This window comes from Rhinopithecus roxellana, chromosome 4 (assembly GCF_007565055.1).
Source record: "Rhinopithecus roxellana isolate Shanxi Qingling chromosome 4, ASM756505v1, whole genome shotgun sequence".
Taxonomy (NCBI): domain Eukaryota; kingdom Metazoa; phylum Chordata; class Mammalia; order Primates; family Cercopithecidae; genus Rhinopithecus; species Rhinopithecus roxellana.
In genome coordinates, this window is record NC_044552.1 from 47,990,846 (window position 1) to 48,003,397 (window position 12,552).

At 37.2% G+C, this 12,552-nt stretch overlaps 1 protein-coding gene across 4 annotated transcripts in view; it reads left to right on the forward strand.

Moving 5' to 3' along the window:
• Positions 1–12,552, forward strand: part of COL21A1 (collagen type XXI alpha 1 chain) — a 198,055-nt gene that overhangs the window by 116,999 nt on the left and 68,504 nt on the right. For all 4 annotated transcript variants that reach the window (XM_030929568.1, XM_030929569.1, XM_030929570.1 and 1 more), the window contains 2 exons: positions 11,064–11,117; positions 11,591–11,644. In XM_030929568.1, the coding sequence (XP_030785428.1) occupies positions 11,064–11,117; positions 11,591–11,644 (108 nt within the window). The remainder of the gene's footprint in view (positions 1–11,063; positions 11,118–11,590; positions 11,645–12,552) is intronic.

Consider the following 12,552-nt stretch of genomic DNA (forward strand, 5'->3'; position numbering starts at 1 on the left):
TTATTGCCTGAGCTTGTGTAAGACTTAGGATTTGTATTTTTTTGTTGTTGTTTTTGCTTTTATTTTTCCTGAATGGAAAAGAAGCAGCAGATCTGTACAAAACTTTATGTATTGGGTGCTTGCAGAGTTTTTACTGTGGTGCGTACCTTTTTCTATTTTATTCCTGGATATGTTTTGCATCGATTTTGTCCATATGCAATCCCCTTCACATTAAATCCTCACAAAAAGTCCTGTGGGGTTAGTACAGTAAGTCATATTGTGCTCATTTTATATTAATTGTGAAGTAAATTATCCTTATTTTACATTTTGGAAAACTGAAAAATGAAGAGCTTAAGTCATTTGTGTAAAGTTACTTAAGGATCTAGGGGATCGAAATAAAATACCTTGATCCCAATCTGGCTTTCTTTTTCCTGTATTTTTCTGCTTTGGCCAGAGTAGTTTTTCACTGCGTGACTTGTGCCTCTTTTAGTCTACTGCTTGCACTGTGAGAAGAATCCCTGAATGCCTGTCAGGAGCCAAGAAGATAGGCAGGGGAGGGAGCAGATGGATGAGTACCCACGGTCATGCTGACTGGGCCATTAGAGTGTTCATGGACTACATTTCTCTCTAGGGAAGAGGGATAGTTCATTTTATATCATAGGTCATCAAACCTTTAAATTGCAAAATGTATTGCAGTAAAAGACTTTTAGACACGTAGCCTCATATATAAAAATTATATATCTGTGCTACTGGGCAAAGTATTCTGTGAATTTGAAACACGCACACACGAAGACTTTTTTTTAATGAATTTAAAAAATAGTAGTTCTCATGTTCTTTTGCTGGCCCCAAAAATAATCTTGACCTGACTGAAGACTATGACTCTAGATTGACTCAAAAGATGGACAGGCTCATCAAAGTTATATTAGTCATGAAAGGTTTGGAAAGCAGCCTCTGGGAAGTGGAATTATCTTACTATCTTGGATTCTCTTTGACTTTAATCACTTGTAAACTCTGATAGGACCAAGAGTGTGACTCCCCCAAATATTTGTTTTATTGAAATTTTCTTTGAGCACTCAGGAGTGTTGACTGTGTTTTGGGAAATGAAAACATTCTGTATATTCAGCAAATTATTATTAATCACAAGCAAGACAATAGGTAGGCTAGAGTAGCTTATGCTACAATAACAATCAAACCCCAAATGCTTGTAGCTTAAAACATCAAAGGTTTATTGCTCATCAAACTACATATTTATCAGCAGCAGTGAGGAGCTTCCCGTGTCTTCACAGGGAGACTCAGATTAACATAAATTTCACCATCTAGATCATGACTAATTATGGTGGCAGGTGTAGAGAGAATCAAACATTGGCTTTTAAATCACTACCATTCATGTTTAATTAACTAGAGCAAATTGTGCAAACCACATGGATTTTAACAGATTAGGTAAGTATGATTTCCCATATGCCAGACAGTGGAGAGGAATCTGGATATTGGTAAATAGTAGTTGTACCAAGAAAAAAAAGGAATGAGTTATGGATGAATTGTTTCCTCAAAGAGGTTGGAGTCTGGTAAAGGATATAACACAAAGTAATTGTATTTCAAGATAGTTAATGTTAAGTGCCAAAGAAGAAAGTCAAATAAAATTCTCTAGGAGTTTAAAGGAAAGTTAAAAATTGGAAAGACTTCATGAGAGGAAGTGTAAAGAAAAGGTTAATCATAGCTATACAATGTCGGGACTGTTTTTATAAAATTTAAAAAATCTCTAAGAAAGATTGCCTTGGTTCTTTATTTATTTTTATTATTTTGGTATTACCAATAAGACTGTAAGAAACATCTCTGAATATATTTCTCAGTAGTTTTTCATGAGTTTATCAACAGGAAAAATTCTCAGAAGTGAAACTGATTATTGGATCAAAGTGTTAATTTCATAGTTAAACTTTGATTTAAATTGCTTATTGAGTTCCCAGAAAGTTGATTCTCTTTCAACAAGTGTATGAAAATATCCTTCCTCACATTCTTATCAGCACTGCTTTTCTTTTTAAATTCTATTTTTCACCAGTATAATTTAGAGATGATACTGATTTGATTTTCATTGCTTTATTAGTGAGTTGGGTAAGGTATCTTGACCTGCACTTTGGGGGCATTGTGTTACTTCTCTGTAATTTTCCTATTTTCTCATATCTTTTATTTTTCTACTGGGCTGTGATCCTTTTAAAAATTGATTTTTATATGCATTTCGTAAGTTGTTGTTTGTGTGTGTGAAAATATCTTTTCTGGGTTGTATTATGTGTTTGACTTGGTTTTTGAAATTTTAACCATAGAGAAAATTTTCATTTTCATGTAAAGTAGTTTTTTCTTCTTTTTTTCCTCCTATCTTTGTATATAAATAGAAAGATTGCACATTCTAGCATGTTGATTATAATTACTGATGATTTTATTTTTGTAATTTTATTATTTTATTTTTAACCGTGAAATTTTTGGTTTTTGGAGTAAAGTCAGATGAGCATTTGTATTAGTCTGTTTCCACACTGCTAATAAAGACATACCTGAGACTGGGCAATTTACAAAAGAAAGAGGTTTAATGGACTTAAAGTTCCATGTGACTGGGGAGGCCTCACAGTCATGGTGGAAGGAAAGGAGGAGCAAGTCACGTCTTACATGGATGGCAGCAGGCAAAGAGAAAGAGTTTATGCAGGGAAACTCCTGTTTTTTAAATGATCAGATCTCGTGAGACTTATTCACTATCACGAGAACAGCACAGGAAAGACCCGCCCTGTGATTCAATTACCTCCTGCTGGGTTCCTCCCACAACAAGTGGGAATTATGGAAGTTACAATTCAATATGAGATTTGGGTGGGGACATAGCCAAACCATATCATTCCACTCCTGTTCCCTCCCAAATCTTATGTCTTCACATTTCAAAACCAATCATGCCTTCCCAACAGTACCCCAAAGTCTTAACTCATTTCAGCATTAACTCAAAAGTCCATAGTCCAAAGTCTCATTTGAGACAGGCAAGTCCTTTCCACCTATGAGCCAGTAAAATCAAAAGCAAGTTAGTTACTTCCTAGATAAAATAGGAGTACAGGCATTGGATAAATACTCCTATTCCAAATGGGAGAAATTGACCAAAACGAAGGGGCTAAAGGCCCTATGCAAGTCTGAAATCCAGTGGTGCAGTCATATCTTAAAGCTCCAAAATGCTCTCCTTTGACTCCATGTCTTACATCCAGGTCACGCTGATGCAAGAAGTGGGTTCCCATGGTCTCAGGCAGCTCTGCCTCTGTAGCTTTGCAGGGTACAGCCTCCCTCCCAATTGCTTTCACAGGCTGGCATTGAGTATCTGTGGCTTTTCCAGGTGTGTGGTGCAAGCCGTCAGTAGATATACCATTGTGGGATTTGGAGGATGGTGACCTTCTTCTCACAGCTCCACTAGGCAGTGCCCTAGTAGGGACTCTGTATGGGGGCTCCAACCCCACATTTCCCTTCCTCACTGCCCAAGCAGAGGTTTTCTATCAGGACCCTGCCCCTGCAGCAAACTTCTGCATGGGCATCCAGGCGTTTCCATACATCCTCTGAAGTCTAGGTGGAGGTTCCCAAACCTCAATTCTTGACTTCTGTGCATCTGCAGTGTCAACACCACGTGGAAGCTGCCAAGGCTTGGAGCCTGCACCCTCTGAAGCAATGGCTCATGCCATACCTTGGTCCCTTTTAGCCATGGCTAGAGTGGCTGGAACACAGGGCACCAAGTCACTAGGCTGCACAGAGCAAGGGGGCCCTGACCCTGGCCCATGAAACCATTTTTTCCTCATAGGCCTCCAGGCCTGTGATGGGAGGGGCTGCCATGAAGACCTCCGACATGACCTGAAGACATTTTTGCCATTTTCTTGGAGATTAACATTCAGCTGCTTGTTACTTATGCAAATTCCTGCAGCCAGCTTAAATTTCTCCTCAGAAAATGAAATTTTCTTTCTATCACATTATCAGGCTGCGAATTTTCCAAACTTTTATACTCTACTTCATTTATAAAACTGAATACCTTTAACAGCACCCAAGTTACCTCTTGAATGCCTAGCTCCCTAGAAATTTCTTCTGCCAGATACCCTAAATAATCTCTCTCAAATTCAAAATTCCACAAATTTTTAGGGCAGGGGAATAATGCCACCAGCCTCTTTGCTAAAACATAACAAGAGTTGCTTTTACTCCAGTTCCCAACAAGTTTCTCATCTCCATCTGAGATCACCTGAACCTGGGTTTCATTGTCTTATGTCATTGTCAGCATTTTGGTCAAAGCCATTCAACAAGTCTCTAGGGAGTTCAAAACTTTCTCACATTTTCCTGTGTTCTTCTGAGTCTTCCAAACTGTTCCAACCTCTGCTCGTTACCCAATTCCAAAGTTGCTTCCACATTTTTGGGTATCTTTTCAACAACACCCCACTCTACTGGTACCAATTAATGGATTAGTTCATTTTCACACTGCTGGTAAAGACATAACTGAGACTGGGCAATTTACAAAAGAAAGAGGTTTAATGGACTTACAGTTTAATGTGGCTGGGGAGGCCTCACAGTCATGGTGGGGGCAAAGGAGGAGCAAGTCAAGTCTTACATGGATGGCAGCAGGCAAAGAGACAGCTTGTGGAGAGAAACTCCCATTTTTAAAAACATCAGATCTTGTGAGATATTCACTATTATGAGAGCAGCACGAGAAAGATGCGCCCCCATGATTCAATTACCTCCCACTGGGTTCCTCCCATGACAAGTGAGAATTGTGGGAGGTACAATTCAAGATGAGATTTGGGTGGGGACACAGCCAAAACCATATGAGCACTCTTATTTTATAAAATCATTTTCCTAAATAAATAGCCAGTTGCCATAGTATTCATGGAATACCACTTTTTTCTACATTTATTTCCATTAATTTTCCGTTTTCATTTGGGCCTGGTGTTTTGGCTTTTCATTCTATTCCATTGACCTGTCTACATCTTCTCCACTGCAGAATTGTTTTAATTATTGTCACTTCATGATCTGACTTAATATTGGCAGGGCTAATCCTTCCTCATTATTCTTTATAATCAAAATTTTCCTGGCTATTTTTGAATACTTATTTTTCCAGATAAAGCTCAGCATCTTTCCTTCAGTTTTTTAGAAATTGCTATTCACATTTCAATTAGGATTCCTTTGCACATATGGATTAGTTTTAGAAGCACTGACAACTCTCCAATTGCTATTCAAGATTATGGCTTACTTTTCTTTTTACTTCAATCTTGAGTTTTTTGGTATTAGTCCTGAGCATTACCCAATTTTATTTTAACCTAAATTTTTTCATCTCTTTTTCATTTTTATTATAAATGGAGCCCTTTAAAAATATTTTTCATATTGGCTATATTATATATATAAAAAGCTATTTATTTTTTATATTTTTAAAGCACCGAGTGAATTCATTTCTCTTACTCATTTAGGTTATGAGATCTATTGACACATTACAGGTGTAATCTTAAAAATAATTTTTCTTCCTTTTATTTTTAGCCTTATTTCTATATTTGTCTAAATTTGTTGGTAGTCCAGAAAAACTATTAAAAATAGTGCAAATACAGGGTAACTTTGTTTTCATTTTAAATCTCAAACAGGCAGAGTCTCTTTTAGTTCAGGTTGGTGGTTCCTTTGGTATTATATAATAACTCTCTCAACAGCATATAGTATATGTATATGAGTGTGTGTATTTGCAATTTTATGTTTTTGACTTTTGATTCCAGCCAATAGCAGCATTCACAATCTTGTTTCGATCACAGCTCCTTCTCTACACTTAATAATAGGTAACCTAAATTAATCAGGCATCCACTACACCCTTTGTTTACTTTTCATGAGCCACACTGTCCGGCTTGACAGAATTTATTGAACCTCCTCTTAATGGACTCAGAGATTTTAAGGGTGGCGTTAATAGCCATATCTTTGATTTCATCCCTCCAAGAGGCTGAGTTTTTACTGGACTTTTATTTTTTAAAAGTATTCCCCATTACATTAGAGATGAGAAAAACAATTGTATCTCCCAATCTCAGTGTCTTTACACTTGGTCTATTTCTTTTAATTACTACTTGCAACCTGGCCAATTATTTTCTGAGCTCATGTTTTTTTAAAATAGTACCTTGTCAAATACTGCCAATAACAGTCAATTCATAATATATATTTACATTCTGTTTTCTCAGTTCTTTACCTCTAGCTGTAAGTTCATTTGATACATTATTTGCCTGTGCAAGTTATTACAAGCCAGGCTTTTTATCAATTATTTCACCACTATTTTACATAAGACACCACTTTTTCAACCTTCAATAATTGTTTTTCATTGGTCACTACCTGTCCCCAAAGCCAATGACATATATACATTTTAATATTGTTGTTTTGGCAGTCTCTTATTTTTAATATTCCAACTGTACTAATTAACTTAGGCTAAGCTGCATTATAGTAACAGATGACCCAGTGGCTCAGAGGCCAACATGGGAGACATTTATCTTTTATGTTATATGCCCATCCTGGATAGGCTTTGGCCCAACTTTATCTCTTCTTTGCTATCCATTGCTATTTAACCTTATAAATAACTTGATTGAGTATAATGTGTTTGAGCCATACTTTTTTGTGTTCCATATTTTGTACATATTGTTTCAATATTCCCCAACAGTTTCGCTGACAACTTGCTGCTGGTTGCTCTCTCTCTCCTTCTTTCTTTCTCTCTCACACTAATTTATGTTAACGTGGATACTATACTTTTTACTATACTTAAAAACTTTCCTTCTGCACGTACGAGTAGCTTTGTCCAGACTTTGTATTTTTTCTGTCCCAACGTGAGTGGATGTTCCTAGTCTTCCTACTTCATCTGAGATCTGTTTGCCATCTCCAGTAAAGGAAAGTTTGGATATTATGTCTTTTATAACTTGTAGCCAGAGAATGGAAGTCATAGCTTGGACTTTGTTCAGCTTTAATAGGGAATCCCAGCTTACCTCTTTCTCCTGTAGTTTTATTAAGCATTCGTTACCCAGCTGAATTCCATCTTATTGATAGTATATCTTAGTCTAGCTCGGCCTTTAACTGGTTATCTCAATTTAGAGTTTTCTAAATAGTCAACTCAGATTATTCTCTTAACTTCAGTCCTCTTTCTATCTCTCAGAACTCTGCTCGCTCCTTCTGCTCCAAGCAGAAGGGAAAAAAATATATATATAATATACACATATAAAATTTGGAATTTTAATTTCCAAATATATAATTTGAAATTATACATATATATTTATATATATATATACACACACACACACACACACACCCTTTGAATGACACACACACACACTTTGAATATATATTTATTCAAAAGGTAGTTTGGGTTAGGTTCTTGTATTAGGAGTTCATATGGTAGGGGAAAGAACATCCAGTTTTCTTGTGTTGTTTGGTCTTCCCCTAAAATTTATTTATTTTTTCTTTTGTCCTGTTTGAGTAAATTGTTGAATTTGGGGAATAGTTAGTTCTAGGGTGTTATAGGCTTTTATTGGGTCTTTTCTCTCCCTACCTCTCTCTCAGTCTTTCTGTCTCTCTCTCTATCTCACATACACACACACACAACAGAGGAAGCTGTTATTCTTGAGAAAGGCATTTAGTATAAGCTAAAAAATATGGTTCCTTTTAGACTGGAAACATAGTTATTCTTTGTATTTGTTAGGTGGATGGCAAAGATCTATAACAAATAGACCAAATGCAGTAGTTTAAATGAGAAAGAGGTTTATTTTTCTCGTGTAATTGCTTGTCTGCAAACTCATTCGGGGACTTGTGTTTTTCCCTCTTGTTGCTTTAGTCTCTCTGAGTGTTGCTCTCGTTTATAAAGTCAAGGTTGTATCACCAGTCACTATATTATGTGCATTCTAGGATACTGGGAAGCTGAATCCTAAAATTAGAAGAGATCTGATTTATATAACAGAGGCCCCCTTTTGGCCAGTACACACACACTCATATGTACACATATGTACAGATACTCCACAGGTTCGGGAAATGATAATATCAATGTTTCTAAAATGGAGGTGAAAGCAGAGTTAAAAATGCAAACATGACTGACTGTGCATTTAAGAACAGTTAAATCCCACTATCCCTTCCTCAACTCTGTGTAGCTAAGTGAATCTCTCTTCCACTGTAGCAGAAACACAAAAGTTTATTTTCTGGAGAAGAGAAAGCTGAAGGTCTCTAGCCTGGGGAGAAGAGGGAGAGTTATACTAAAATTAAAACAATGGGAATAGGCTGAGCATGGTGGCTCACACCTGTAATTCTAGCACTTTGGGAGGCCGAGGCAGATAGATCACCTGAGGTCAGCAGTTTGAGACCAGCCTTGCCAACATGGTGAAACCCTGTCTCTACTAGAAATATGAAAATTAGCCAGGCATTGTGGTGGGTACCTGTAATCCCAGCTACTTAGGAGGCTGAGGCAGGAGAATCACTTGAACCTGGGGGGCAGAGGTTGCAGTGCGCCGAGATCACGCCACTTCACTCCAGACTGGGTGAAGGAGCAAAACTCCATCTCAAAAAACAATACAAAACAAAACTAAAACAATGGGAGTTGGCGATAGTTACTCATGTGGCAACCTCCTTCTCCTCTTCTTCTGTCTGGCCTCCGGGATGCTGTCAGCCAGTCCTATAAACTAGAGACATAGAAGATCCTCCTATGGGAAATCTACTGACATCTAGAACAGCATCCAATGAAATGACACAACCAGGCCACATTATAGTGAAGTTCAGAGTAATTGAACTCTACCCACTGAGAGATTCTCCTGTCAACCTCCATATGAGCTGACAATAAAGAATCACCAAATATCACAGGAACGTTAAAGATCAACAAACAAAAGTCTTGGAAGAAACTGATGCAAGATAGTGAGAGGAAGACTTGAAAAAACCCTGTCATTAATGCTCTCAGGGAGGCAGAACCCCTGCTAGACCCTGCTTCAGCTGTGTTCCTCAGTGTTGAGTGAGGAGTTTTCAGAACCTGAAGAACACATTCCATCACACCATTGAGCTTTAACCAAGAACAACAAAAAACATATTCTAGATATTAGATTCTGGCAGTCCCTGAACAATCTAGCCCAATGCCATTTCCAGGATTTGCTGTCCCCTTTCCTGCTTTTGTCTTCCTAAAGACCTTCCAGCACAATCGTATGTCTATTCCTATGCTTACAGGTGGCTGACAGGAGCCTGTTTATGTGATGTATGGATGGGGATGGAGCTTGGAAGTGTAGTCCGAGATGTCCACATGTATGGGCATTAGTTCTCAATAGATGAGAAGACTTACAGAGTGCCTAGCATAATGGATGGTTATAGACCACACCAGTGTATAATAGTATAATACTTCAAGACACTGGAAACAAGAGGAAGATCTGCAAGCTTCTTCAGGGAAAAAACTGCACCAGTCCTACCACCCCTACCCTCCCACTCCTGGCCCCAAAAAACACACAAGAAACAAAAGGCTACATACAAATGATCAGGAATCAGAAAGGCTTCACACATCTCATTAGTGACATTGAACTCAAGAACTGAATGAAGCAGAGCCTTCAAAAGTCTGATTTAAAAATTTGAAATTATAATCAATTATATAAATGAATAGAATAAGGACATTTTCAGAGATTTAAGGTATCAGAAAGTAATCTCCTATGTATTCCTTCTCAGGAAACCATTGGATAGTATATTCCCCTAAACAAGATAATGAACTCAGAGACAAAGAACATCAAATTCATACTGAAATGAGACAGGTCTAGGAGATATTTATTAAAGAAAATGAAATTTTCAATGCAAGTGAATACAATCAGAAGTGATTGTTGGAAAGTTGGAAAGATTTTGGAGTTCAATATAATAATAAGTTTATAGGAAACTAAACAATTAAAATGGCAATATTTGACTCCAAGAAATATAAACACTTGGGCAAGAAAAGGCAAGGAATGAGAATATATTTTTAGCTTATCTGCAAATCTTAACAAAATAAACCCTGACTACTGATTTAACCAAAGCTGTAATTGAGGGTTAAGGGGATTTGTGTCTGTTAGAAGTGGAGGTGGGGAGGAGGTGTTGGGTGCTATGAGAGATTAATCCTCTGCGTTCATGGTGGGAAGTCAGTAGATAATGCAGAAAATGGAAAATGTAGCTATAACCATATGGTTTGGTGGTTTGAACTCAAAGAGATGAGGAACTTTGGAATAAAAAATGTTGCCTTTGGAGGGTTCTATGAGCCTTGAATAAATATATCACTCTTTAAATCATGTGAATGAATAACTTTTATAAAAATTACATCAGTCACAGATGATATAATCTTTAATATGTCTACCAGACAAGCTAGGAGTATAATTAATTGCTTGTGTGTAATATCTTAATTTGTCTAGATAAAAGTGAATCTGACCCAAATTTTTCCATGAAAGTCATTGGTTCTTTATTTACTGTGTCTTCACAATAAAGATTTTGAAACTAAAGCAATACCATCCAACATATCCCGCTGAACTAAATACTAAACCTATATCTACTAAATATCAAGTTGTTATGACTTTTCTTCATCTTTTCTCTTTTGGAGAAAACTTAGGGCCTTCATGTTTATAGACACATATGAACAGATACCTTCTGTGAGTAATTAGTAAGATAAGCAATTTTTAAAAATTCCACAGAGTCCTAGTCTGTGTTGAGACTTTATGTCTAGAATCTTTCATTACTGAGCTGGATAGGACCTTAGAGGTTAACTGTTTCCTGAGTGTATTGGGTCTAGATCATTTCAATTAATTCATGTGTCTTTCCCCTGTAAAAGCCTAAGACTTTTTCAGAATAGATGGTGGCTAACTAAGGGTGGAGTCAGGATTGCTAGTGAGATTTTCTTAACTCCAAAATACTTTTCTTCTCTGATTATAAATGAAACCCTGAAAAGTGAGGATAATTTTTCATAGAGATAGGATTTAATGCTGATATGAATTGAACTGTTTGCAGATATATTTGAAGTGGATTTTGACAAGGGTGAGATTGAAGAATATGTGATGATATTGTTTAGGCTGGAATGGTTTTTCTTTAATTAATTTCAATTTTATTTTCAGGGTGATCGTGGACTTCCTGGTTTTCCTGGGCTTCATGGCATGCCAGGATCAAAGGTTGAAGAAATCTGTGTCTTTTAAATATAGCAATGCCATTTTTAAAATTCAAATTTAAAGTACCTTTATATTACAAATGTGTTATAAATAAATACTCATGTATAATTAAAGATAAAGTAAACAATGGGCTAAGATTAATATTAGTTTATACAAAACTTTACAAAATTCCCTTTAAAGTCTCATTATAAATGTATGATTTTATAGTATTTAAAAATTGATGTTATACTGTATGCAAGTTTTCTTAAATATAAGCCTTAAACTATAAGCCCTGTTATAGCACTAAATGTTATTTTTTAAAATTTTCTTTAGAAAGCCTGGAAATGAGGGCTTTTTAAAGCAAACTTTAAATTTTTTTTTTCTATTTTGTTTTGCTTTTGGCATATTAAACTCTGTTGCTTATAATCTGTATTTTTTCTTTAAGAGAACAATATTGATATTTCTTTAATATTCGCTATTTATATTTTGTCTTTTAGGGTGAAATGGGTGCCAAAGGAGACAAAGGATCACCTGGATTTTATGGCAAAAAGGGAAGTGTAGATCATACAACAAAGTATTCATATTGAACTTTTAATGTAATGGAAACAGAAAACTTGAATTGAGTTCTAGCCCAGTGTTGCAGCAGTTAGCTTTGTTCACCCTTCTTAGGGGATTAATTCAGAACAATGGGGGAAAAAAAAAGAACTGGTGACTGCAGACTGCTATGTATGGTATCCTGTAAGACTATGTTGTATTGTCGATCATTCTGAGCTTTTAAAAGATTTACAGGCTGGGCGCAGTGGCTCACGCACGTAATTCCAGCACTTTGGGAGGCTGAGGCAGGTGGATCATGAAGTCAGCAGTTCGAGACCAGCCTGGCCAACATGGTGAAACCCCATCTCTACTAAAAATACAAAAAGTAGCTGGGCATAGTGGCGGCCACCTGTAATCCCAGCTGCTCGGTAGGCTGAGGCAGGAGAATCACTTGAACCCGGGAGGCGGAGGTTGCAGTGAGCTGAGATCGCACCACTGCACTCTAGCCTGGGTGACAGAGCAAGACTCTGTCTCAAAAAAAAAAAAAAAAAAAAAAAAAAGATTTACAGTGAGAGATGCCTTAGGAAGCAGTAGTTGCTTAAAAATATGTCCACTGAAGGCCAGGCATGGTGGCTCACACCTGTAATCCCAGCACTTTGGGAGACCAAGGCGGACAGATCATGAGGTTGGGAGATCGAGACCATCATGACTAACACGGTGAAACCCTGTCTCTACTAAAAAGACAAAAAAATTAGCCAGGCATGGTGGTGGGTGCCTGCAGTCCCAGCTACTTGGGAGGCTGAGGCAGGAGAATGGCATGAACCCAGGAGATGGAGGTTGCAGTGAGCCGAGATTGCACCACTGCACTCCAACCTGGGTGACAGAGCGAGACTCCGTATCAAAAAAACAAAAACAAACAAAAAAA